At 36.7% G+C, this 25,897-nt stretch overlaps 1 protein-coding gene across 4 annotated transcripts in view; it reads right to left on the bottom strand.

Moving 5' to 3' along the window:
• Positions 1–1,309: 1,309 nt before the first annotated feature.
• The window catches only part of SLC39A8 (solute carrier family 39 member 8), a 47,033-nt gene continuing 22,445 nt past the window's right edge, over positions 1,310–25,897 (bottom strand). For 3 of the 4 annotated variants that reach the window (XM_026050901.1, XM_026050900.1, XM_026050898.1), the window contains 7 exons: positions 12,705–12,873; positions 10,259–10,428; positions 9,623–9,745; positions 8,675–8,842; positions 4,430–4,637; positions 3,826–4,010; positions 1,310–1,917 (listed from right to left, as the gene is read on the bottom strand). In XM_026050901.1, the coding sequence (XP_025906686.1) occupies positions 1,771–1,917; positions 3,826–4,010; positions 4,430–4,637; positions 8,675–8,842; positions 9,623–9,745; positions 10,259–10,428; positions 12,705–12,873 (1,170 nt within the window). In that variant the 3' untranslated portion in view covers positions 1,310–1,770. Of the gene's footprint in view, positions 1,918–3,134; positions 3,232–3,825; positions 4,011–4,429; positions 4,638–8,674; positions 8,843–9,622; positions 9,746–10,258; positions 10,429–12,704; positions 12,874–25,897 lie in introns of those variants that run through there. The other variant, XM_026050899.1, reaches the window with a different exon arrangement.

Below are 25,897 nucleotides of genomic sequence, written 5' to 3'. Positions count from 1 at the left end.
TCAGGCTTTGGTCCATTTCTGGTCTGCACTGTGATCTAGACTAGGTTATTTTAATAACCTGCTTGTCTTGGTTTTTCTTCCTTAGCGAAAAAACAAAAATAAAGCTTTCCTTGCAATATGCTTGAATTTAAGGGTGAAAAACTGTTGATGTTATATATAATACATACATTCTTGTCACACACAACAGTCAGCTGTACAAACAGTTTATATACATGGAATCAACAAAGGGTTCAATGAAGGAATACTAGGTAGATCTTCTCCACACAAACTCAGAACATTAGGTGACTAATAAATCATTTTTCCATACAACAAATATATCAGATTATAAATATGTTATATACATGCATATATATGCACATAATTAAAAAAATTCTGTGCAGTTTGCCTTAAACTTTTTTTAAATCAAAAGGCACCTAAGGATTTTCTAATGTCACTCTAAATCAGATATTAATATTTTATTTGAATCTAACTGATAATGATATTACTCAAGTCACTTAGAAAAACGATAATTTAATAGTGCAAAGATATTTGTCTATTCTTACTGGTAAGAAGTAGGTCAAGAAACAGTAAAACCTGTCTGGAATCAATGAAAATATAGCAACTTGATAAGGGAATAATAACAATTCCTTCAAAGCTTAGTGGCCACTGAAATGGAATACATTTGTATGAATTTCCTTACATACATCTCAAAACACCAGAATAGCCGAATTATTTATTTCACAAGAACTCATACATATAAGCATGATTGTAGAAATTTAAGATGCAATAGATTCTGATAGAGGTTTGCATATTTTTGTAATACTTACTTTCACCCGATTGCATATAAGAAAATTATTCCAGTTACAACACAGTTTATTAGAGTGCGATTTTAACAATTTTTTTTTTTTAATCTACAACCTATTTCATAACATTAAAACTTCTCAAACTTTAATCTGGAATACTGAGTTTTAAAAGGTATATCTATGGAAGATCAAAATAAGCCAAGGCTATTTTCATAAAATACTAAATGCTTAAAAAWTTTTAAATACTCAGTGTTTCTAAAATATTATGGAGCAGGTAAATTGTCATAAATTTAACACAAGTTCCTCCTAATTAAAAAACAAAAGTGGTTCTGAAAGTAAATCAATAATGTCCTAGTGCACATACCAAGAAAAAATGGGATCAAAAGTAGTAACTGATATCTTTCCTTCTGATGTTAATTACTAGTTAAAAAACTTTGCTTCAGAATAGTACCTATTCTGAAAGTGTTTGATTTTTTCTTTTTTGGGGGGGGGGGGGGGGGGGGTGTTATACAGACAAACCCTGCAAAAGAAATCATAATAATTAACTGGTTTTGAAATTGCTTGATCACTTAAAAAAATAAGAACTTAATTACTTCTTTCTGAATAAACACATTCCTGGAAAACTTCAGCTTTCATTTGGTCTCAGTTGCATGACACACACATGCAGCAGTCACATATATTATGTTACTCTACCAGCCAAGWGATTTTTTTTCTCCACCACAGTTCACATACATCTGATGATTTTAAGTAGAAATATAAATATGTGAATCAATTCTTTGGTACAGTACTGAAGTTGACAGCTTATATTATTTGGATTGACTGCATGTTCCAAGGAAAAATTAACTTCCTGATTTGTAGGGGTAGGGGAAAACTTGTCATTGTTTCAAAACCGAGTAGATTAAATTAGTGTCCCTTTATGGATTTCAAGTGTCTTCCATTTGTAATTTACTTGATGTCTTCAGTATTGATTCCATTTTCACTTGTATTATTACAGCTGAATATTTCCTGCATACAAGGTAATCATCAAGATAGCAGCAAACCCCGTTAGCAAACCAGCATTCTGTATAAGGAAGAATGTGAGATCCATCTTTCTTCCTGTCACTTTCTCTCTCAGCATATCATTCATCTCTGGGAACTAGAGGGAAAAAAAACAGTATTTTTAGGTAAGTATTGCCATCTTGTGGTAACATGTATAATTTAAAGACATAAGGAACTAAAACATATTGCTGTTCTGGCCTGAAGTGTAGATATAACAGAGGATAATGGCAGTCAAAGGACTATGTCACCTAGTTCCCCTGAAAAGCCACTTTATGAACAACAGAAAACTGAAATATGTGGTGCTCAATTCTCCTGCTGTGATAATGCCTGGTTGGAGCTCATGCAAATTTCCCCTGTCTTATTTCAGGAATCTTTTAGGGTCTAACTCCTAGCAGGTGCCCTTTTACTGCTCAAAACTGCTGCGTTTCCTTCATTGGCTGCGAAATTCTGCTTTACCAACAAAAAAAAAAAATGAAGTGAAGCTAAAATCAAGAAAAATCTTTTAAAAATAGAACATCTATTAGGCTAACTGGTTAGCATTAAAGTAAGGAAAAAATAACAAAGCTACTGTGAAACTAATGGTAACAATATATACCATCTTCTTTCAGCAAGATACACTTGAAGGGCAACACAGTAGCAATGAATCATCTACTTGTAACTGCCAAAGCAAAGATCTTTCTTCAGAGAGACAATGGCAATGGTGACAGATGAACACTGGTGATAAGGTACCCATTAACATAGGGTGATCCAGGGTATGTTTGCTGCAGATAAAGGTATAAAACTGCACTTGACATTGACAAACATACTCCAATAGCCTTTAAATTATCTTTCTGGTGTGCTAAGAGAAGTATCACCAGAACACAAAAGAGACGGTAAATTTCAGTGTCAGTTCAGAAACCTTTAGGCAGCATGACTCAGAAGCTCTATCTTTCATAAGACAAAAACAACCATTTAAGGCAATGCTATTCTCAGACTAAGTTTAATGCAAAAGTGGACAAACTTTCTCAGAAGACATTCCAGAACGCCTCTTGCGGTAACCCTCTTGCACAAGAGGAAATGACAACAACAAACCAGATCAACTTCATGCCACACAACAAGGCTCATTCATGCTCCACACCTCAGCATACAAGCTCACATGCTCACAATCTTGCCATGCAGCATTCTTACTGGCAGAGGCTGGACTGTACCTGTAGTACAGGTAGACTGTAGACTGTACTCTACCTCAAAGCAGAGAAGAGAAGGAAAGCAGAAATGGCATTCTTGTTTATCCTACCTGCTTCTGGACAGGCAGTACAGAAGTATGTTAAAATCATGAGAGAAAACAGAAAAACAGATCTTTATACAGAGTAATGCAAAAGCTACTTCAGATTTTTAGAGGGAGAAATGTCAGAGAAGTGCTAAAATCCAAATCCTAAAAAAAAAAAAAAAAAGGAGGCAGACAAATATGGAAAGAGAGTAGAGAACAGAAAATACAAAGTAAAAAGTCTTATGTATTTTAAAGCATTTAATAACAATTTAAGCTGAGCCATTCTAAATTTATGCCCCAAGTTTTATACATTGTTTCTAAGAGCGCTACTATTCATAATATAAGGGTAAATAACTGAAAAGCACTAGCAATAAGGTACTCCAACAGTTTCCTTGTAAAGGAAGCTATTTGTGTGTTTTCATTCAACACTAAAAAGAGTACTCAAGAATTCTGGATTACTTCTGTATTATCACCCAAAATATAACACAAAGTAGTATAATAGTTATTTTGCAACCGTACACAGTTCTTAACTGTACAGAGTCAAAYGGAGTTTGACTCCCTTCAAAACACACTAATATGACTAACATAAGTCATGCAATCAAAGGCTTTCATTAAGGTTATAATTGACAATTTAGCATCTAATAATAAGACGACACTGGTAGAAAATGAACAAATTACTAAATTCCACTGCAGAAATTGCTACTGCAGATACTATGGAATAGGAACTAATAGATAACTGAAAATGAAATTGTTTCTCACCATATCTGCCAGAGAGATATACAGGAACATTCCACCAGCTACAGCAAAGATGATGTTAGGAGCAAAGTTGTTGCCTACTAATATACCAAAAGCCATCCCAATGTAACAGGAGCATGCAGACAGGAAGTTGAAAAACAGAGCCTGCCGAGTACTCATCCCTGCATTAAGCAAGATGACAAAGTCTCCTAAAAAAAGGAAAACAGCAAATGATACTTTATTTTTTTTACTTTACAGAATGTCTGAAGAAACACATGTAAATAGTACACAAGTTATAATCCACAACCATTTCTCTTCATTCAAATACCTGAAGAGTGTTTTCCCTCAGCACTCAGTTAATTGAAATATTCTAACATAAGCAGATGATACACAACAATGCTAAGATGCTACTAATAACAGGTAAAGTAAAAAACAAAAAGACAACAGGGTAACACATGCTCTTTCACTCACCTCAAACTTCTTGTGCTAGCTGTGTATTTTTGTGTTCAGTTTGATTAATATTTTTCCATCAATTAGTATAAACATTCTTACTATTTATGCCAACTTTGACAACCACAAACTCCTGTAACAGCTATTTTCAGTTAACATACTGAATGTAGTTCCTTACCCAGTTCATGAGGAAACTCCTCACATAAGATAGCTATAGAGGTACTAAGTCCTTGAAAAAGGGACAAAGTAAAAGAAGCACCAATAGCTAAACCATCTATGAAGTTATGCACAGCATCACTCAGAGTTATCATCCAAGCAATTGTTCCAATCTTTGACAGGGGTTGCCCCTTCAGACATTTACACAAGCTGCCTGGAGTTTCTTCTTCCTGAAGAAATAACACAACGCACAATTAGCCAAAACATTAAGCTACAAGAAAGAGGTCAAGGAATACTCCCCTTGCTTTACATGAATGCAGCATATAAAATAAAGCTGTTAACAGAAACCAAAATTTTCGATTCAATAAGCAAAAGGAACAGACAATGAAAATGCACTTGTTACGTCAAGCTAACACACAGTCCCCAATTCCACTTCATCTGACACACAAAACAATTGAGATCATAGGTGGTCTGAACATCTCTGTGGCCCCATCTCTCAGATTATAGAGCATGCCAAGGATCCATATGGCTCCCTAACACCTCCTCAGCCACCTCTATTAAAACTGTACACTGGGAAGGGTCTAGATCAGGTGGCCAACAACACCTATATTTCCTATATGAAGTAGATCTCAACCAAGAAACTACTGCTGTTACCTCATGTTCTCAGATATAAACTTAAATATTGCAGTGACAGTTACCCACATAGAATTCTAGACACACACTTAGGTACACCATAAATTTTATTTCTAATTCTGGCCGATGTTAGTCAAGGTCAACTATTCAAATCACATTCTACAAAGTATACATTCAATATGAATCGCAAAAGGTAATTCTGACTGTGTTAGTTGAAGACTCAAGAGCATAAAAGCAACAGTCTATTTTAAAACTTTAATGTACATGCACACCAGACCTCTCAGTAATTTCTTCCAGCAGTGGAAATAGTTTTTACATCTGGTACTATCAAGTAATGAAAAACTTCAAGTAGATTAAAGGAACTATCATTTTAGTCAGGAGTGCAAACTAATCTCCTTTAAAAAATCCTGAGGATCCATTTTTATCATTTCTTTAATTTCTGTATACAGCAGCTACATTGTAAGTACTACACCATTTGACTTTGCATATAAGGAATTAACTAGTGCTTAAAATTGGGAAGTGTAAGTTTACATATCTGTGCAACTGCACATCTACACGTTTAAGCACCTCTCTCATAGTGAAGCCCTTCTTGGCAATGAATAGATAAATTCCTTTAATTACAACAGGATCATAAATATTATTCCAATAATTTTTCCTTAATTATTAAARAACATTTCACATTGATTTAGTTTTGCCATACCAAATGTAAATGCTACCAGACAATTAAGCTTTATGAGCTTAGCAAATCAAAATATATAATAAATGATTATAAAATCTTTACCGCAGTAATCAGGTCTGCCATTTTGCAGACCAGGCTTTTATCTGACATACTACATTTGTCTAAGCTGGAGCTGCCTTGTAACAGGACAATAGTTCAGGTCAGGGATTTCTGAGTCAGATATCTAACATAATATCTGGAACTAGTAGTTAATAAAATCTTCATAGATCAGTTCTGTTACCACCATAAAGCACAGTTATAGCTTCTGTTGAGAATTAAAAATGCTGAAATTATACTTTTATAAAGCAAAATGGCATCCAAAAGTTATGGGATACCTGCTGATTCAGATACATTGGTTTTAGTTGTAATATATGTCTTCCTGTTTCAGTTCTTGTACGGTTCACGCTCACAACCTATCTAATATACAGGAGGTAACAGTTTTGGGGTTCCAGTGCAAAGTGACAGGTAATTTGTACCTTATGTACAAATGTRTGTATTTGTACCTTATGTACAGTGTATGTAATTTGTAGATACACTGTTTGAGATGACTTCTCAATCTCTCCTCCCTTAATTCACAGATGCAACTTCATTTTATCTCAAGAAAGAAATATTATAAATCAGGGCATGGAAAGATATGTATTAATATAAAAAAAGAAACATGTTATGATAAACCTCAAAAACAATTAGCCGACCTCTTCCATCTATTTCACCAGCAATTTGAGCTGAAGCTCTGTTATCTGATAACCTTCCTCCAAAATGCCTAAAAACTGATTCAAGTAACATTTCCTAGATAGCTCTGGATCTGCCAAAAGCACATCCTCTCTCATGGGTATATTTTAAACTTCTCTAAGCAAAGTAAGCTGGGGCAACATAGATTTTCATTTTGGATAATTCATATTATTCTCTACCAAAGACAAACTTTATTCTTTTTAGAAAGAACAGAAAACAACTATAACTACTTTTTGATAAAGCACCAGCATTAAATTCAGAGCACTGTATTTCCAGAATGCCTACTAGCAAAAATTCTACTACACATAAAAAACAGATAGGTGGAGGTTTTGTGCTGTAAAACCTTTGTTGCCAAAGGTAAAAAAAATCCCCCAACAAATACCAAGTATCTGTGAAAGAAAATGTTTTATGGGAAGACTTTACTAGGCTGAAAATTCCTTAAGTAACAATGGAAACAGTGAACAAGATAAATGCAAAGAAATATCACTTGCACATGTGTACCTATCACTGCAGTTTTTGTTTGTGAATCCTGTGCATGTCTATGATAACCGTAGGGGTATAAATTAACTTATTCACAGAAGTAAAAGGGGTCATTTCTTGTATTTGTGTTACAAAAGGGAGAATTCCAATAAAATTCCAGAGCATTCGATATGCATGAAAAGAAAAATTTGACCTCATAGTTTTTGTTGAAATAATTTATGAATAATAACCAGGATTATGCTCTTCACACAGGACAAGAAGTTTCAAGATCAGGAAAATAAAAAATGCTATTGAGAATTATCTGTTGAACAGATCATGAATGGGATAAACTCTAGAAATCTTGAGATTTCCTGAGATTTCTCGAGAAGCTTCTCGTGGAGCTTCTCGAGAGGGTTTAGAGAAGAGCAACTAAGATGATTAAGGGAATGGAACATCTCTCGTACGAGGAGAGGCTGAGTGAGCTGGGCCTGTTTTCTCTGGAGAAGAGAAGGCTCAGAGGGGATATGATTAATATGTATAAGTTCAGGAAGGGAGAATGCAGGGAGGAAGGGGACAGGCTGTTTTCACTGGTGGCCAGTGATAGGACGAAGGGTAATGGCCACAAGCTGGAGCACAGGAAGTGCCGTCTCCAGGTGAGGAGCAACTTCTTTACTGTKAGGGTGACAGAGCAGTGGAACAGGCTGCCCAGGGAGGTTGTGGAGTCTCCTTCTCTGGAGGTCTTCAAAACCCGCCTGGATGCCACCCTGTGCCACATGTTCTAGGTCTGCCTGCTTGAGCAGGAAGGTTGGACTAGGTGATCTCTAGAGGTCCTTTCCAACCTTGAATATTCTGTGATTCTGTGATGCTGTGAGATCCAGAATTTGGGACTGCTTTGTCTGGGGAATTTCTGAAGTAATGACCATTGCAATTAATTTAGGAAAACAGTATTTATTTACTTCTAAAAATGACCTCTTTAATTCAATCTTTCAAAATACAGAGACAATTGTAGCTTTAAAATTAGGAATAAGATTGAAAAGTCTCTGTATGTTACTTTCTCCCTGCAATTAACTGGTTAGCTTTGAAGTACAGTAATTCTTGCCGGTAATCTATTTTAGATAATGTTTCAACTTCTTGTAAATCATATAAACTCCAAAGACATTGCTCTTCCAGGTTTACATGATGATCTTTACTAGATTACAGATTCCACAAAAGCAGACGTATGCCTCTAATACATATTCTTCATGTCAAGATAAGGAAGAATCAGAACAAATTTACCTTACAAATATTTAAGATTTCAAAGCAAAAATGAACACTCCTCTCTGGCAAACTGTTCCCACTTTGTCATGGTACTTCAGCTTTTGCTTTCCTGATTTTTTTTTTTTTTTTTTTTTTTTCTTCAAACAATGGCCAAGCCTTACGAAGTAAAGGTCCAGAGACTACCCTGTTTTATCCTGTGGTATCTCATCAGGTTACTACTGCTACATCCAGTACATCTGCAAATCTTACAGTCATGGACCAGGACCCAATTCTGTTACAAGTTTTGTAGAGAAGAGTCCAGATTCTGCAGATCAGTAATTGCCAGGAAAAAGAAAACCCCCAAAGCTCAAATGAGTTAAAAGCTAAAAGTTTACAAAAAAACAGTGGTAGTAGAAATTGGCTTTAATCTCTCCCTGGGCATACTTATATAATTAGTGGGAATAAAGAAAAAGGAACTGATTATTTTCATACCTGTGCTGAGACCACACTAATGCTGTCGAAACCAGGATTTCCATTGCTTTCTACGACAGCTGAATTTGCATAACACATCACCCCATTGATGGATGCTGGTGGTTTGGCCGGACTAGTCTTATCCTGAGGATGATTCTGTTCACCATTTTCAAAGTCATGGTGACCAGTCTAAGTGGAAAACACATAAATTGGCAGTGAATTAAACAAAAGCAAGCTTATGCATAAGAAAATCAAAGGGTAGGAAAAAACAGGTGACATAGTAGACATACTGTTCTTTCCACACTTGGCAAATGCTTAAATAAATACTCCACACAGCCTGAAATCTGAACTTATCTAACCTCTAAATTTACCTCTAAATTTTCATCATTTATATTCTCATTAACTAAAAGAGAAGAGTGTGGGTTTTTTTCCTTCTTATAATTGAGTGTCTGACCACGAGTGATCCAAACATTTTCTAGTTATTCATAATGTAAAGCAGGAATGCCAGAGCGTGGAGGAAAACAGACCTAAATGAGAGATTCAAGCACTGCCAGCACAGCCTAATTACACTTTACAGACTAAGAAGGTATRTGTGTCACACATTTCTCCTGTTTAAGGAAGGGAGCAAAACTTCATTCTCTCCAACTTTTTGCATTTCTGCTTCTTCCTGACATGTTTAGCTAGAAAGATAAAGATTTAGCCCTTGAGACAGCTAAATGATGTCAGCAACAGAAGACTGCACTCACAACATCTGGATCCTACTCCTGGTCTGTTAGCAAATGTCTTAGAAAAACTGAAAAAAATTGCTTCCCTTCACATATGTTCCCTAAACATACTTTGGAACACTTCTGAAAAGCTAAAATCATCAAATACAACAGAAAACTCTACATTTTAGTAAGCCAGCTATTTCTGAAAATATGATAGCTACTTTAAGGTGAGGCTCATACAGTTAGGAACACCTTTTGTTACCTGATTATAGATCTTCAGTATCACTTTAAGAATCCTTTCCACAAAGAAAAGAATATAGAATCCACCAAACACCGCGACTGCTTTTTCAATGTAGTTATCTACTTTGGGGTCAAACCCAAATGCCTACCAGTGAAGATAAAAACAACGCATGTTAGTCAATAACCTTAGTACCCTAAAGGAGAAACAAACAATCCTCCACTACTTTAAAATACAGATTRCATCCTTACCACTTGTGAGTTTCAACGGTCTGAAATTATCAAAGGTTCTGATACTCTTAAGATTTTAAGATTTGGAATCCATGTCAAATATATTTTAAATATAGTACAAATTTACATGCAATTAATTTCAAAAGAAGGAGGTCTAACCTATTGCCCACTCAAGTCCACTGGAATCTTACCCAAATTATATCTCTCCTTGACTAGAAGCAAAATAACTCTCACTTTTTCTTGCTACAACTACATACAGTTATTGACAGCTCTGCTCATCCGATCAGATGGAAAGTACGGGCCAACTGCACTGAAGGCTATTGGCAACTCTTGGCTTACTGCGACCAAACTGAAAACCCCACTGCAGAATACATCTAACTAACGCTTCAGAAATTAGTATGAAAAGCAAATAACAATTCTCCATGCTTACCTCTGGAATAAGCTGAAAAATGGCATTAGAAAATAGAGTGCCAATGGCTAAGCCCACAAAGTAAGTTAAAATCTTAGGGAAATACGACTTCTTTAGGAGGGGAGTTAAGATCAATCCCAGAAGTGATGCCAGGTTAATCAGAGTCACAGCCAGAAACCCAAATCCCCAAACTGTGAATGAACAAGCAGAAAAAAACATTTTAGTACAATCTCTACTTCAGGATGCTTTTTCTAATAGTTCATGAAACTATGAAAAAAATATTTTCCTACCTAAAAATTAAACTTTAGGATAAAAACCTTAGAATACACAGATATTTAAGATAAATATCCACTAACAACAGGAAATAAAAAGCTAGAAATATTATCTGGACTTCCACATTAAAAAGAATAAACAAAGAAAAAGAATTTAAGAAGTTGTTATCCAGTAAGTACACAATTACAGGAACTGGTACTTCAAGAAAAATATCGTAAACTGCAAAACAAGTTAGAAAACTATGAGATACTGATGGTATCAAAGTTACAGCATTACATACTGCATTACACTGTCATGTATGCATCGCTCTCCTAAAAATGGTTTTATTTACTCAGATGTCATCCAGATTAAATTCTTCCCGAGTGGTTAGTCTGATTTCATGTATCAGAGCATTCTGCTTAGGACAAACAAGTCTCTTCCACAATTACTGGTGGCACAGACAGCTTTAGCCAGCTACTATTATTCTTTCTATCCCTAGAAAAGTTGCCCTAACAAGAACTCCAAGGTGCTCTGCTCTCGGCCTTCCTGACAAAACTGCTGCTCTGGTCTTCCTGAGGCAGACTCCTCCTGAGTCTAATCCTGAGATCAGGAGGAATTTCAAGTGTTAAAACATTTTTGTCTTGGATAGAAGGACTATCACTAGGCCTTAGAAGCTCTCCAATCCATAGTTTTCAGAGAAGCAAGAAAGGGAAGGGCATGAGCATGTCCCTAATGTCAGCTAGTTTATATATTAATTCTATAAAGACCAAGGAAAATAGACATTTTCTATACTGTCTTTTAACTTTTATTCTTTTTATGCAACATTTTATCTTCTATTATTCAGGTAGCTATAAAACCTATTATACTCATTTGCTCTGTCCATCTTCATCATTCATATTTTCAACGTCAAGATATTAAGGGCAAAAAATTCACATAAGCACTGCTGGAAATATGGAAAGATGATTTCGAATCACAGGGTCAAAAATTCATATAAGGTGGTATCAATGATGCCAAAGTACAGATTTGTTTTGTGAAGGGGTGAGGAAGGATAAGTAGAGGTATGTCTCTGCATTAGAGGATCTTTCTGTGGATCTCTCCTCAAACTAGGTCCCACTACATATTACAGACTCTTATTTTAAACTCTACAGTTTAAAACATTCCAACTAGGGCCTCACAGATTTCCTGCTGTGCATCAAGGGAGAGGCAAAGAGAAGGCTGCCTTGCTTATCTGGCTACCGGACATTGCTTCTGAGCTGGAAAGATAAAAGAAAAACAGGAGGGATGGTCTAAACAGCGTAAGAGATCAACTATATATTAGAATTTCCATGAACAACCTACTTAGTCAAAAAAAAAAAGAGACAGATCTGACACTTCCATACAGATGTTGGGGTCTTCTGGCCCTTTTGACCATGTGACCTCACATGTTGTAAGCAGTCAAATTGGTCATAGTAAATAAAGTCAAGCAAGTAGGCTATTGCACATCTGCAACAAGTGATTTCATTAACCATATGTTTCTTCCTGATCCTTTATTTTACTGAACTATACATTTCTGCAGAAAGTAAATATAGAAATAACCCTGAGAAAAAAAGCAGAAGATTAAAGAAGCTGCTGAGCTGTACAAAATGTTCCATACAGATAGTGGAATATGGAAAATGACAGCAAGGCAAGAGCAAGAGTTTGGAAGAAATGTATTTTCCTCAGTAAAACAGTCTGTCTCCCTTGTTTCCCTGAATACCATCTGCAAGTAATTCCACCCTAACTTAGTCTCTGGTAACTTGATTTTGAGACACTGAGATGCGGGCACATCCTGCTAAGGCTTTTTCCTCTGAAAACCATTTGCACAGACTTCCCTTACATACTTATATTCTTTGTTCTATTAGTCAGCTATTAGCGAGAGTCTTCAAGCCTCAGGGCAAAAACCATTATCCAGCAAAGATCATTACAACTCTGCCTTCTATTAGCAAATTACTCCACAGCATCTTACTGGAGGATTCTTTTGCTGTCTCTCCAGTGCTGTGTCTCAAGTGTTTTGAATAGATCATCGTCAAAGGCAGGACATATGATTAGATAGTCCATTCATCTGAAAAGCCCCAACAATTTTATGCTTCCACTTTACAATTACATTCTTAAAATAATTTCTGTTATCTATATGCTCACAGTTCCCTCGAGGAAACCCTATTCTAGTACCAATATTAATGAAATAATATTAACTAACCTTGAAAAGATTGTGGTTTAGACGTATCCACAGAGTCTTCCTGATGATCACATGGATGAAAAATGAGCTGTTGCAAAACAGCAGGACATATTGTGGAGAAATTTGAATTTGATACTAGACTGTTGTTCGGTATCCCATGCAGAGAAAAGATCTCCTCACCAGTCAAACACTGGAACAAAAAAGTATTTTCTCTGTTTAATATAATAATGCAAAGAAATGGAACAACAACAAGCAAGCAAATAACTCCAGCWCCATGATCTTAATATGTGTTAACTCATATTTTAAATAACTCATTAACTTCAAGAAGCATATCCATAGTTTATATGGTGGATCGAGCAGTACCCAACTTTCATAATGCTAAGTGAAAAGAATGCAGAAGTATCTTAAGTAGGATAAGTTGACAAATCAGTGAAATATGTTTTAAACTGACATTTGAGAATCTTATACCATACATGCTTATACCATAGTCAAATCTCACAATACATTTAGAAAAACAGCTTCACAATAAAGTCACATGTAACTACAAAATAATTAAATATAAGAGGGAAGATACATTCAAAAATCAATGACCAAGTAGGGGAAAAAATAATTGGAAATTCAGCAACTGTTTATTCACAGAAGTGACGGCTTTACTTCATACCTCTGCTTCATGTTTACTTCCTCAAACTAGCCTGTTCCAGAATGGTCTGAATGATGGCTACATTCAGTGTTTTTAATTAACTTTATAGCAATAACTTCTAAAAAAAACATTACCTTGCAAAATCATGACATATTCCCAAGAGATACACTCATAATTTGGATCTTCATTTTCAAAGAATAGTACCTATGGTCAAGGAAAAAGGTACTTGCCACAAAAGGCCCGGGCTGGTTGTTCTTAATTATTCTCATCCAAAAAGATAAAGATATTCCACACTATACCATCTTAAGTCTTTAAGTTCCATCTATATATCAGGAAGAACTACCTTACTGTGAGGGTGACAGAGCCCTGGCACAGGCTGCCTGGAGAGGTTGTAAAGCCTTAAAAGGTAAACAAAATAGTCACTCACTGCTCTTTTCGATTCTGCTGTTATCAGATTCCACAGGTCTTCTATACTAGTATATTAGGATTAGTATTTTACAAAAATATGACAACATCCTATATTATCTAGTGGGTTTGTAATGGGAAAATGCATTCTAGCAAATTTTGATAATTTTTTCAAAATGCTAGATGACTATGTAATAAGTACGAGATCAGACTACATACAGAAAATATTAATCAATCACAGTAGGTATTAAGTAAGCTTGAGGGTGTTAACTTTGGATAGAGACAAACAAATAAGCAAAAAATACCATTGAACAAGAGCACTTTTAGGTGAGGACAAGAAACAGCATTTTATTTCATTACTACTATTATTTTGATCAGGAATAGTCACTTCACCTTCTCAGCAACTCCTACATGCCTCCATGAGCTAAAACAACCTTGCATGGGTTCATTTGCACAATTAAAGGATTAATTAGAAGATTTAATCTTCTGGAATATTGCATCGGAGCAACCCATGTCACACCCTGCAAAACTCCGTATTTATCTTTGAGCAATAAGTATATTATGACAACCACACTGCTGTAAAAATATAAGCTGTTTATTTTGCAGTAAAAATATAAGCTGTTTATTTTGCAGGACAGACAACTGATCTCAGCAGAAAGGCCATTTAGCTTCATGGAACAGGGGATCGAGATGGACCTCCTGGGTCAACAAATCTGCCATCACGCCTGCTACTTGGTTAGCCTTCTCACAGTGCTCAGGTGAGTGGACTGCCTCTAGCAGGCCTCTGCCCTACCAGCTAATGCACATTTGCAAAGATGTGATGTAACTGATCATGTCCCTACATTGTGTAAAAGTCATTAAAAATGACCGGAAGAGTGGGAGACTTCAATCATCTGAATTTACACAGTGCTCAAATTAAAAGACACACACAGGCACACACGAAGTAAACATGAAATGTTACTCATAATCAGATGTTTACTTTCTTTGTGGTAAGCTACTGCCAAAAATGATCGATTAGTACGAGATTAAGAAAGTAAATGAAATCAAGTGATACTCAACTCAATCTCTTTATAGACACATTTATAAACACATATTAAAAGCACACTTTGCCTCACTACATTCAATTAAATGATGCAATAATTGTTCAGACAACAGTAAGACAAAGATACTTATGACAAGAAACGAGCACAATTGGTTAAACTATCAAAAATCTACACTTCACATCTAATGCTTCATTCCTCATTCTTATCTTTTCATATTCTTATCTTTGTTCCATCTTGATTTATATGTAGTGCCATAGATGTGAAGTGCTAATACCTTATCCTACAAGCTGTTCCTGGCAACACTGCAGTGTCTAGATGTTACCATATACAMTACTTGTCTATCCCACAGAACGGCTGAAGAGAACTGAGGACACAGAGTAGCAAAACAGTGCATACCTGTCTGAATCATGTTTTTAACTTAAACTGAAATTGGATACAGCAGAATAGACACAAACAAGTTGCAGGTCTTCCAAAACTTATTACTAACAAATTAAAGCATTTAATGCTGACAAAGCTACTCAGCACAGGTGAGAATTGGGAGACATCCACACAGAAATCTTCAGTAAAACTCCTCCTGGTGGAGAAAAAGCCCCAAACCAAATGCAGCTGCCTGAGCACATTTATCAATTATAATATTATATTTTAATGCCTGAGCATTTAAGTTGGTGATTTGGCTCACAGCTGACATAGCCCAAGCAACTGTTCATGTTGGGAGCTGAAAGTTGTCCACAAACACTGATATTTGCAGAGATATTCTAGAAACAAGAATAAAAGAGAGCACAAGAGCCCAATTATCTTCTTACTGGCCCAGCAACTTGCGAGCATGTTTTTAGATCGAGACAGTAACTTCGGTGCTCTGTCAAGACCTTCAKGCTTCCTTAAAGGAGCAAAAATTGGAGTTAGCAAAAGGCTACAAAAGGCAGAATCAAAGCAGGTACTACTCTAGTTCTACTCTGTCCAAGCCAGCAGCTACAGTTTTGACTCACCTCTGGGTCAAAGTTGCCTCTAAAGATACCTAACCAGCAATATTAAAGATTTTAATTGCATTTTGTCCAAGTTTTGCTTAAATAAATTATATTCAAGAGAAACTATTTTGTCATAACACAAGAGAATAGTGCATATAGCTTTCTTATAAAAGTCAAAGAAATCAGAGTACGAAATTAACAGCAACTCATTATTCCAAGGCCTAAAGGTGTCACTTAAGTTTGATTTCTAATGCTATTTATCTTCAAATAATTATTTGATAAAAACTGCTAAACATCCTCTAGCATACACGTGTATAACTATCATACCACAACAAGCACACAAAGGTCACATGTAGTTCTGTGGCTTTACATCTTGTTAAAACATCTAGCGAGTAAACACATCACTATTAAACTGAAATTGCAATTTTTATTCCCGATAGGAAAAAATATGTAGGAATTTCATGGTAAAACGTGGAAAAAAAAGTGCAGTGAAAGGTATCTGAGTCTGCTCAGTTATTATTTACTCCTGCGGTAAGCCTTAGTTTATATATTAAGATGGTAATTCAAATAGGACAACAAAAATTCAAATAAAAATACATTTATAATGTAATAAATTACATTATAAATTACATTATAAAAACAAACAAAAGGAAAAGAGAACAAAAGCAACAGAAAATAGAGATAGTTAAAATTTCCCAAAGTGCACAAAATACTTTGTAAATCTTTTTGCATATCTTTGGAAAAAGAAGGGTCTTCATGGACATCATATGATGTAAGTTAACATAACTGTTTACAAATTTCACACAAGCGTATGTTCAAAAACTATCATCCACAAAATAAAGTACTTCTTATTCTACTCTTTCAAGTCAACCTGTTATCAATACAAAAGTGAAATCTAGGATTCTTTTGACAGAGCAGGAGTCTATTAATCTTTGTTGGGAAAAGGAGTGGAATCATCCCGCTAGCTATGGACACAGCATTACAAACTCAAAATGTATGACAGCTCTTCTCTCTTCCTACAATCAGATACTTACATGGTTTGAGTGGATGATTCAGTGTACCTGAGCAAGTCCTGAATCATTCTCCAGAGATATTTTCTTTCCTAGAGTACTGGTAGAGTTTAGGCCTCCAGTACCTTACAACACTCAAAGTTGAATTACACCACTTCCATGTCTTATCACAAATAGAAAATGCTTTAAATTATACGGACAAAGATCTACAGTATTTTAAGTGATAACATGCACCACGGGCAAATGCCTGCAATTTTTGATGCAAGTACGTATTTGAGGACAGCATTCGCCCAAAATCATTGGTATGCCATATATGAGAGATCAATACCCAAGAGCAGCTAGTGAGTGCCTAAACATTAGCTGAGCGGGCCACAAGACCAATTAAGAAATTCAATTTCCCAACTTCCCAACCAAAAATACACATTTCAGTATGGTACCTCACAGTTTTCAAAAAGGACAACCAGACCAGATCTGTAAAAACATTTAAGCATTTCAGTTAAATTTCAAATGACGTAAAAGGTATATGCCTTATAGTAGTAAAGTAAGTGTAGTAAGCAGTAAAAAGAGGCATCACTTTTTTTTCCTGTAGCCTATGCCAAAGTCTGTGTACGAGGGCTACGTGTTTTTGTGGGGCTAAACGACTGAGGATTCSTGTCCTCTCCACACCCATTTAAAGAAAGCCTCTTTTCATAACCATATTAAACATTGCAAACTTGTATTTAGTGCATGCAGCTGGGAATGTTTTTTAAGAAAAAAAACAACATACTGTGTGTTTTAACAGTGTAACAGTGTTCAATTTGTGAGATGTGGAATAGAAGTAGCAACTGGCAAATATTGACATGCTTACAGTGAATGTTATGTTGATCTTAGTGGCATTAACTCCAAGCTAAACTTCTGCTTAGGATAAAAACATCAGAATTGCACTCTAAGACAAACGAAGGCTGCAGACTTTCCAAGGCTTGTCTACACTACAGACTAAAAAAGAAAAAAAAAAAAAAAGACCCAAATATACAAAAGTCCTCCCAAGGTTTCTAGAAATAGCATAGCTCTGCTCTATCATAAGGAGTTAAAATCAAAAATAATCAAGAACTTATCCTTGTTTCCCCTTCATTTGAATGATCAGCTTATGATAAAGAAAGCTCTACCAGCCTCAAGATTTTTCTTTATTACCTAATGCAACTCTAAGCTAGAAGATCAATATTAAGCTATTGAGGACTTTAAAATGAAGTCTGCATTTTTTTTAAAATTAAGTCACTAAACATAGTATTTTCCAGAAAACTGATAGTAACTCCAAAAATATTTAATCAGTAAGCATTTTAAACAGCTTGTAGTATATGTATTTATGAGCATACAGTTTCTGCTCCACCTAGAGAAAAGATACTAAAACATCTGGAAAAGTTTCTTTACACAAAGAAAGCTTCCAAGCAGTCTCTAGCACATGGCAAATTTGTTTTGTTAAACAACCCCAAGTTCTRCTTGTTGCTCTCGTGCAGGAAACCTAGTGCATGCCCACGCACACTCCAGGTGGCCCAGATGCTATTTATCCCAGTGCCAGACTGGCGGCCGGGCAGCACCCTGGGTGGTTGATGGCACAGCAGCTGCACACTGATGGATACCAATCGCTGTCTCCCTGTAGTCGGCTCCCACGGGACTAGCACCTTTGCCCGAACCACAGGCCAGCACTGCACGGACCTTTGCTCCCTCTGTGCCTCTCACTTCAGGCACGGCAGCTACCACCCGGCCCGGTGCACCCGCACCTGCCTGCACTCTCCAGCCCGGCCCTCGCTGCGCAAGCAAACCTGGCTCCTGCTGTGCTACCTGGTTGTGGTGCAGGGCTGGCAGTGGCAGCGCAGTGCCCAGTGTCGCCGCGGCACCCAGCCGGTGCAGCAGCTCAGAGAGCTGCGCGCCCGACAGGCTCTCGTTGGCCCCGAAGACCCGCAGCACGTCATCGGCGAAAGCGGCGGCTGTCGCGGGCGGCGACATCTCCGGTCCCGCCGGACGCGGCAAGGCTCGCCGGGCGCGCAGCACCGCGCCGCAGCACCGCGCCGCCGCCGCCGCCACCACCTCTGGCCCGCACACGGGGCTCCGCGGGGCGGGAGGGGCGCCCGGGCCGGCCCCTCCCCTCGCCTCCGCGGGGGGCGTAATGGGCAAGCGGGGCGGGCCCCCTCCCTCACCGGGCTCAGGCACAGCTGCATCCACAGCTTTCAGGAACCTGTAATTCACATAAAGTAAGTAGCCRTTTTTAGCAACCACCAGCCCCCATAAAATTCACACTTGAGCACAGGCATAACCGTAGGTCTATCACTCAAGCGTTTCAAGTAAGAAACCGTCCCATTTCAGAACAATGGCCAAATGCCAACAGCTCCAGCTCAGAAGAAATGTCTGCTATTACCAAGTTACTCTGCAACTATCTCTTACAAAATTTCTTGTGCTGTCTCCAAATTGCTTGATACTGCCCACTACAGGGATGTTTTTACAGACATGCTTTTGAGACTTTTGGGCCACAAAGGGAATCACAAGGTACCTTTTCAGAAAGCGGCTACAGCGGAAACAAGTGAATTGAGGCCTGCTAAACTTTCCTCTTCAGTGTCTAAGAGGAGCTCTAACAACAGTTTAGAGAAAGCATTTTGAAATTTGAGAAGTCTTTTGCATTTGAAAACTGCTCTTTAACTAGTAGATAAMCTGGAAACAACTGCAAGTGGCTGAAACAGGTAAACCAGAACAGGCTGCTGATGCATCAGAAAGCTTTGCTAGTTTTGTAATAAAGCAAAGCCAAAGGATTAACGGCAAAATTATTGTACAGGTTTCCTTTTAGTCTTATATTTGCATTAGTTGGAGTTTTCAGCATTTGAATAATGCTGAAAAGTTCAAGTAATTGCTAGATAACTCCAATAAGAATTGTCTTCTGTTGTCAGTCTTCCACAGAAGAAAATCATGAACTGTTTTTAGGAGATAGCTAACATTTTTCTTCAGAGAGTGATGCCTTCGTATTACATAAGCTTAAAAAATACAATATGGACATTTCTAAACTGGAGATTACTGGAAAGGGCCAGAAGGGCATATTAACATGAGACAAGAGATAAGTCCTTTTCAAAAAACATTTAGCACTTGAAGGAGTACTTCAGATTTGTGTATATTCTAGCCAAACAAAGGTAGATTTTTGTTCATATCAGCTCTGATAAAGCCTAGCCAAACTCTCTGAAAGCCAATTTCTCTTTAACTGAAATAACAACCTGTTCGTACACTGTAAACCAAACATTTCCCAACAGTACTTCATGGTCCTGATCCACTATTGTTTTGCTCCCTGCTTTGTTATTTACACCTGTGCAACGTGACTGTCACATATAAATCACCACCAAGTGCCAGCATGCCAGATGGTGACCGGTGGGGAACAAGAGAGGTTAATCAGTACTTCCAATCTCCTAAAGGACCAAATCCCCTCTGAAGTGAGTTTGTCTTTGAAAATGCAGGGAAGTTGTAACTAGATCAAAGCCAACGTGGTTTATAATCTTATTTGTTATTTACAGGTCTTAAAGCTAGAAGAACCTGTGTTTGCTTTAGTTCAAGCCAACTGAAAGGGCCTATTTGAAAATAAAAAAGTAGTTACATCACACTGTGTAGTTTGGCAGGTGAGATAAATACATCTTTCGCTTCTGTTAACATTTCTGTCCTTTTTCTTTCAATTCTTGGTTAGATTAGTTAAGTGGAATAATAAAAGACAACATCCTTTAATGAAACATCTGTGATTGTAAAGATCCTTAGCTATGGATTTTAGTAAATTATCTAGATATAAAAAACCTTTGGAGTGATACCTCAATTTTTTTGCATTTTCCCTTTCCAACATTCACAGCCTTGCTACACTCACCTCCAATGCCTCACAGTCAAATATAATAGATTAATTGTATGTTGAGGTAGATACCTGTAACTTTTTCAGTACTGCCACCTTAGAAAGCATGTGCTTTCCTCAGTTTCAGACTCTTGCCAATCTTGAAATACGCATTTATATTTGCTACTTATAACAAGTTTGATATGGTATTGCTATAGTGGAACAGCTCCAACTTGGTCCTTTTCTGAGGTTGCACTGTCAGTAATGTTTGCATATTGTTTACTATCCTGAGCAACATAGCTCACCTAAGCTATTAACATTGTGCAATAGGTTTCATCCAACAAGGCATTACCTGTTCCACAACTCTCCACTAGCCAGCTCCTAAGAGCTTTGTGAAACTGTAAAATACTTTGTTTATGACAAGGGATATGGTATCCATTTTCTACTTAGAATTAATTATTTTAAGCCTGTATCTTTAATAAACCCTCTGATTTTTTTTATCTCTTAATATAGCTATTAATGTAGCTTTYYCCCCCSCCCCCAAACCCAGTACACAGAAATACTTAAGGGTCTCCCATCACAACAATGAGAGTTATTTTTAAAATGAAGATATGCAGAAGAAGGGATGTTTTGTTCAAAGTTGCTTGTTAGAAAACAACTCCAAAAAAATCCACTGACAGTCTAGATATAATATCTGCTCCCACCTTGTTTATGTAGGGCCAAGACTATTTAGATAATATTTCTAGGGTCAAAGCTTAAAGCTGTTTTTAATCTTAAGTTTCAGACTAGGTCCATCTTTACTTGCCAGTTGCCTTTTCTTGCAAATGCACTAGCTGTTAGGCTACAGCTTTGGATAGTATGAAGCAAGATAGTCCTCAGAGAGCTGAGCCATCCTATAGCAGCTGTGACTCAGAGTATACAAGATAACTGCACAGAATACAGAGATAAAAAATAATCTTTTTCAAAAGAAAACAGTATTCACTGATAAGAAAGATGCCTTGCATTGGCTCAAGTGATCTTTGCTAGAACAGTTACTTTCTGGAAGAAATACAGGTCTTTAGCAATATTTAAAAGTTTTTTTTTTTTTTTTTAAAAAAAAGACAACTACACATTTCTATCAAGGAAACCTCATTTTGTTTAAAAAGGGGAAGGAGTTAAAAGTTCGAGTTCTCTTTCAATGGAGCCTTATTTTGAACTGTTGCATTATCAAAACATGCTCTTATATTTACAAAATTCTACCGGAAATACTTCAGCTATCTTCTAAGTCTATAAAGGCATTTCAGAATTTAAACTTCTAGTCATTCTAAAAATATTTTGAAACCAACCCTGAAGTTTGTATATCACCAACAATAGAGAATACATGTTTTACAGGAACATGTCTGGTAGTGACTTCTTTTATCCAATGATGTGCTTTAAATGTACAGGTGGGTCCCAGAAAGGCAATAGTAGTACATGACTGCAAGTTACAACCCCGGTTTATTAACATATCTGCACTGGATTGTATGCAACTAAAGAACAAGGGCTGGCATAAAGGCAGAAGTCATATGTCAATATCAGTATGATTAGATAAGCAAACAAGAGTCAGCAGGATGTCTGAGACACAACATGCTGGTGTATTTTACARGCCAGGTCTTGCAGGGATCGAGATGAATCCTTCAAGAAAGCAGTTCAGGTGAATCAGTGTTACCTAGCTCTCATTACCATATCCAAGAAGGATATACTTTTTCCTGGACACTTCTCTCAATCAGTAGCTTTCAATACATTTGTGTCTTCCTTCATTCCTTTCAGGTACAGCTACTAAACATGCTTGGCTAAATGAAAACCTCAACATAGCACTTAGCTGGCAAATGATGTCCAAACTTTGAAACAGGTGCTTTGCAAACCTTTGGGACTGGCAAATGTGCACTGAATCCAGCTTAATTTTTAAGCACCTGATATCCTGCAAGAGGGGAGAGAAGGTAAAGCACATCAAAGACATTTCAGGAGAGAACTGCARCTGTAGACTTCATTAATTCGGGATGCAATTTTATATCATACAGAATCAGACCCTACCTGCCTTCAAATCCTTCTACACTTCTATACTCAACATTAAGATTTTTAGAATCTTTAAGACAGTACTCCAGCCATATATGAATTCTTAAGTAAATACTGTCACCATGCCAAGCTTATATTCCAACTTATATACCAGAACATATATACTATGGTGCTTTCTGAAGTCAGGTAATTTTCCCCAAATGACTGAACTGTTGAAGTTTCAGACATGGCAGTAGCAACTCAGCACAGTCACTAGGGGGATAATATTTGCCTACAGCAAGCATCTCTATTTTAATGACATCTTGAATTTATTCTCAAAGCATATTTTTTGTGTCTAACTGCAGATATAGCCAAGTAGCCAAGTGCATTAAGATAATTTAAAAGATTTTATAACATTCTTTAGCAAGACTTACATTATCAAGAGAGTATCATATATACATGCCATTCATGACAGCTTTGTACTTTCAAAAACTTGCTATATTTGCACTCTTAATCCAGAATTTAAGCTTAAACTGTCATGAAAGTAAGTTTTATTTCTGGAAAGCAAATAATTGACAGTTTTCCTGAAGAAGCTGGAGATAAAAATAAGGGAAAAAAAGGCTCGGAAGTTACTAATGCAGGTCAAAAGAAATCCCCAGAAGATACCAGAGAACCAATTCAGTACCATTAATTTAGGCAAGCTGACTTGAGCAACACTTGATAATTTTCAATTCTCCTCCCATTAGTTTCTTATCCTAATTCTGAAATCCTGCAAAGGGTTGATAGTCAATTAACACTTCTAACATTCTTTGAAGTCTAAATACATTGTGTTAAGTCCTTTGAGTAAATTTATGCTTTTCTAGTATAAACTAGAGTAAGAGCAAAACAMAGCAAGAATTAGCATCACAATTTACAAGTAAAAAAATTAAGAGTTTCACAATCTTTGTGTGCTTGGCCTAGAAAATGCACCCTCTCAAACAAGTCCTGCAGGGAGAAAGGAAACACAAGAGACCAGGTCAGCTTGTATCCTATTCTTGTAAACTTGGGAGGCAAACCTGTGGACATAGCATATTTCCAAACACTAGCCTGCGGAAGCAGATAATAAACCGGTAGAGATGAGGAAGTGGCCTTTCTATATCAACCTGTACACTTGTCAAACTACATCAGCATGAGAAGTTTAAAAGTTTCAAAGGAAAGAAAGAGTGCAAATGTACAAAGAAAGGGAAGACAATGTGAGAAAATGCTAATAACTGAAAGAACCAATAAAACAAAGAAATTACCTTAGACTTCAGAAGCTTTAAGGTGTGTGGGGAAAGACTACTTCATGACAGAAACACCACAAGTGAAACATCTTCATAAGTAAATAACTATCAGTCTACTGGTTGACATTACATATTTGTTAAGATTCCTGACATAACTGCTAGTAGTTCCTCATAATTCTTTAGGAAAGAAGGATTCACTGTTTAATCCCTCTAAATCAAGATAGCTTCAGGCTTCACTAAGGAGTAACCGAAGCAACAGTCTGATAGCAACATGTACCTCCAGCATGCCCTTCATCTCAGAATCTCGAAAGAAAAAAAATGTGTAATGAGCACTTCTTTTCAAGACCTCTATGGTTTTGAAGGAAATGCTCTATTAGTTTTCACACTAAGAAAAGGGAGCTTAAAGATAGTAAAGTTTCACATTTAACACTTTCCCCACATGGTCCTTTTGTACCCTCTGTGTAACCATCATCTGTACAAACATTCAATAATGGCAAGTCTGTGTACAAGATTAAGTTCCTAGTAAGAAAAGCACAAGAGATGAACACAAAGCTTGAGAGTTACATTAAGAACTTGACCAAGTTTTTTTCCCCCACCACCTCTCCCCAGGACACAGAAAAACATTGCTCTATAAGGACATGATGTAGTTTTGTTTGGCAGTGAGGAGAGAAGATTAAGCACTGACAGACAGTACATACAGGAGAAGCATCAGTAACTCCCATCTCCAGCAGTGCATCACTAAAACTTGGCAAGGTGTGGTCCTCCTTAGCCAATCCACATTTGTATTTGATCTCTTATGCAGGGAAATTTAGCACTAACATTTGAGAGAGAAATGACAGGCAAAAGACCATGTCCCACAGCGTTGCTGGATCACTGAGATATCTTAAGTATCAGCTTCCAAGAGGTCAGAGCAGTTTTCTTCCCAAGATCAGATAAAATAGCATTAGAACACGATCTTCAGATCTCATTGAAGGATTASGAAAGAAGGATTTAAGAAGCATCAAATAGCTATTTCTGTCACTTGGATAGTAGGAATCTGTTGCTGTACTGCAAGATGAATCTGAAATTAGAAGACCTCAAATGTGGCCCTAATRATTTTTTTTCATGATTTTTGTCTTCAACATCCTTATCATAATAAGAATCATAATGACACCATGTCCTGACTGAACCATTCAGATGCTCTTTCAGAATCCAAAATGAGCTCACATAGGCTGTTAACATTTAAAACAGCAGGAATAAAGCAAAATTATTTGAACAGAATCCATTATGAAAAACAGCTTTGGCTCAGTAAGCTCAGCCTCACATATTACCTTATTTTGCTGAAGTGTTTGTAGAATATTCTATTAAACAGATTAAATTATCTAATACTTATGTTCCAAACCACTAGAAAAGCTGAATAATACTCAAAGTACTACACACTGTATCATTAAAGACTGAATAAAACATACATTTGCATTGTAAAGTTAGCAATTCTGTGATGTTTTAGAAGTTTCCACGGCCCAAATCCTCAAATTGCCTTGCAGGTCTAGGAACATTTTCCCCTCCAACAGGGTCTTAGTGACACTGTAGCATTCCTAAGGGYTTTTTTCCTTTTCTTTTCTTTCTGAAAGATGGAGTTCTTATCACAAAAAATACTGAAATTAAGTTTGTATTAGATATACAACATAAATTCAAGATAGATTTGCTTATACCTAGTTAGGTAACTAAGATGACATACAATACAGGTAGTTTAGTGATGAGTTTATATCCCTTTGCTAATGGAGAAGAAATTAGTCACCATGCTGGCAACCTGTGTATTATGGCTATATACATAAACCTTTGTGTCTCCCTATTACTTTCATTTGAGACATTTTTCTAGTTCTTTATAATGCAAATCTTTCCCCTCCTTGTCCTTCACTTGACTCTAYAGTCAATAATACCAGAATGTCTGAAAATAGAACAAGACTTAATTGTCCCGAGAGTTCAAAGGGCAGAGGAAGATGCAACCATGTAAGTTGTTTGTTATTACCCAACCCATTTAGCAAAAACCAAAGCATGGGACACTAAGGAT

The sequence above is a fragment of the Nothoprocta perdicaria genome, unplaced genomic scaffold (assembly GCF_003342845.1).
Source record: "Nothoprocta perdicaria isolate Ctin4 unplaced genomic scaffold, notPer1 scaffold_71, whole genome shotgun sequence".
Taxonomy (NCBI): domain Eukaryota; kingdom Metazoa; phylum Chordata; class Aves; order Tinamiformes; family Tinamidae; genus Nothoprocta; species Nothoprocta perdicaria.
Note: the sequence above shows the minus strand (reverse complement) of the source record. Positions and strands in the feature narration are given on the sequence as shown.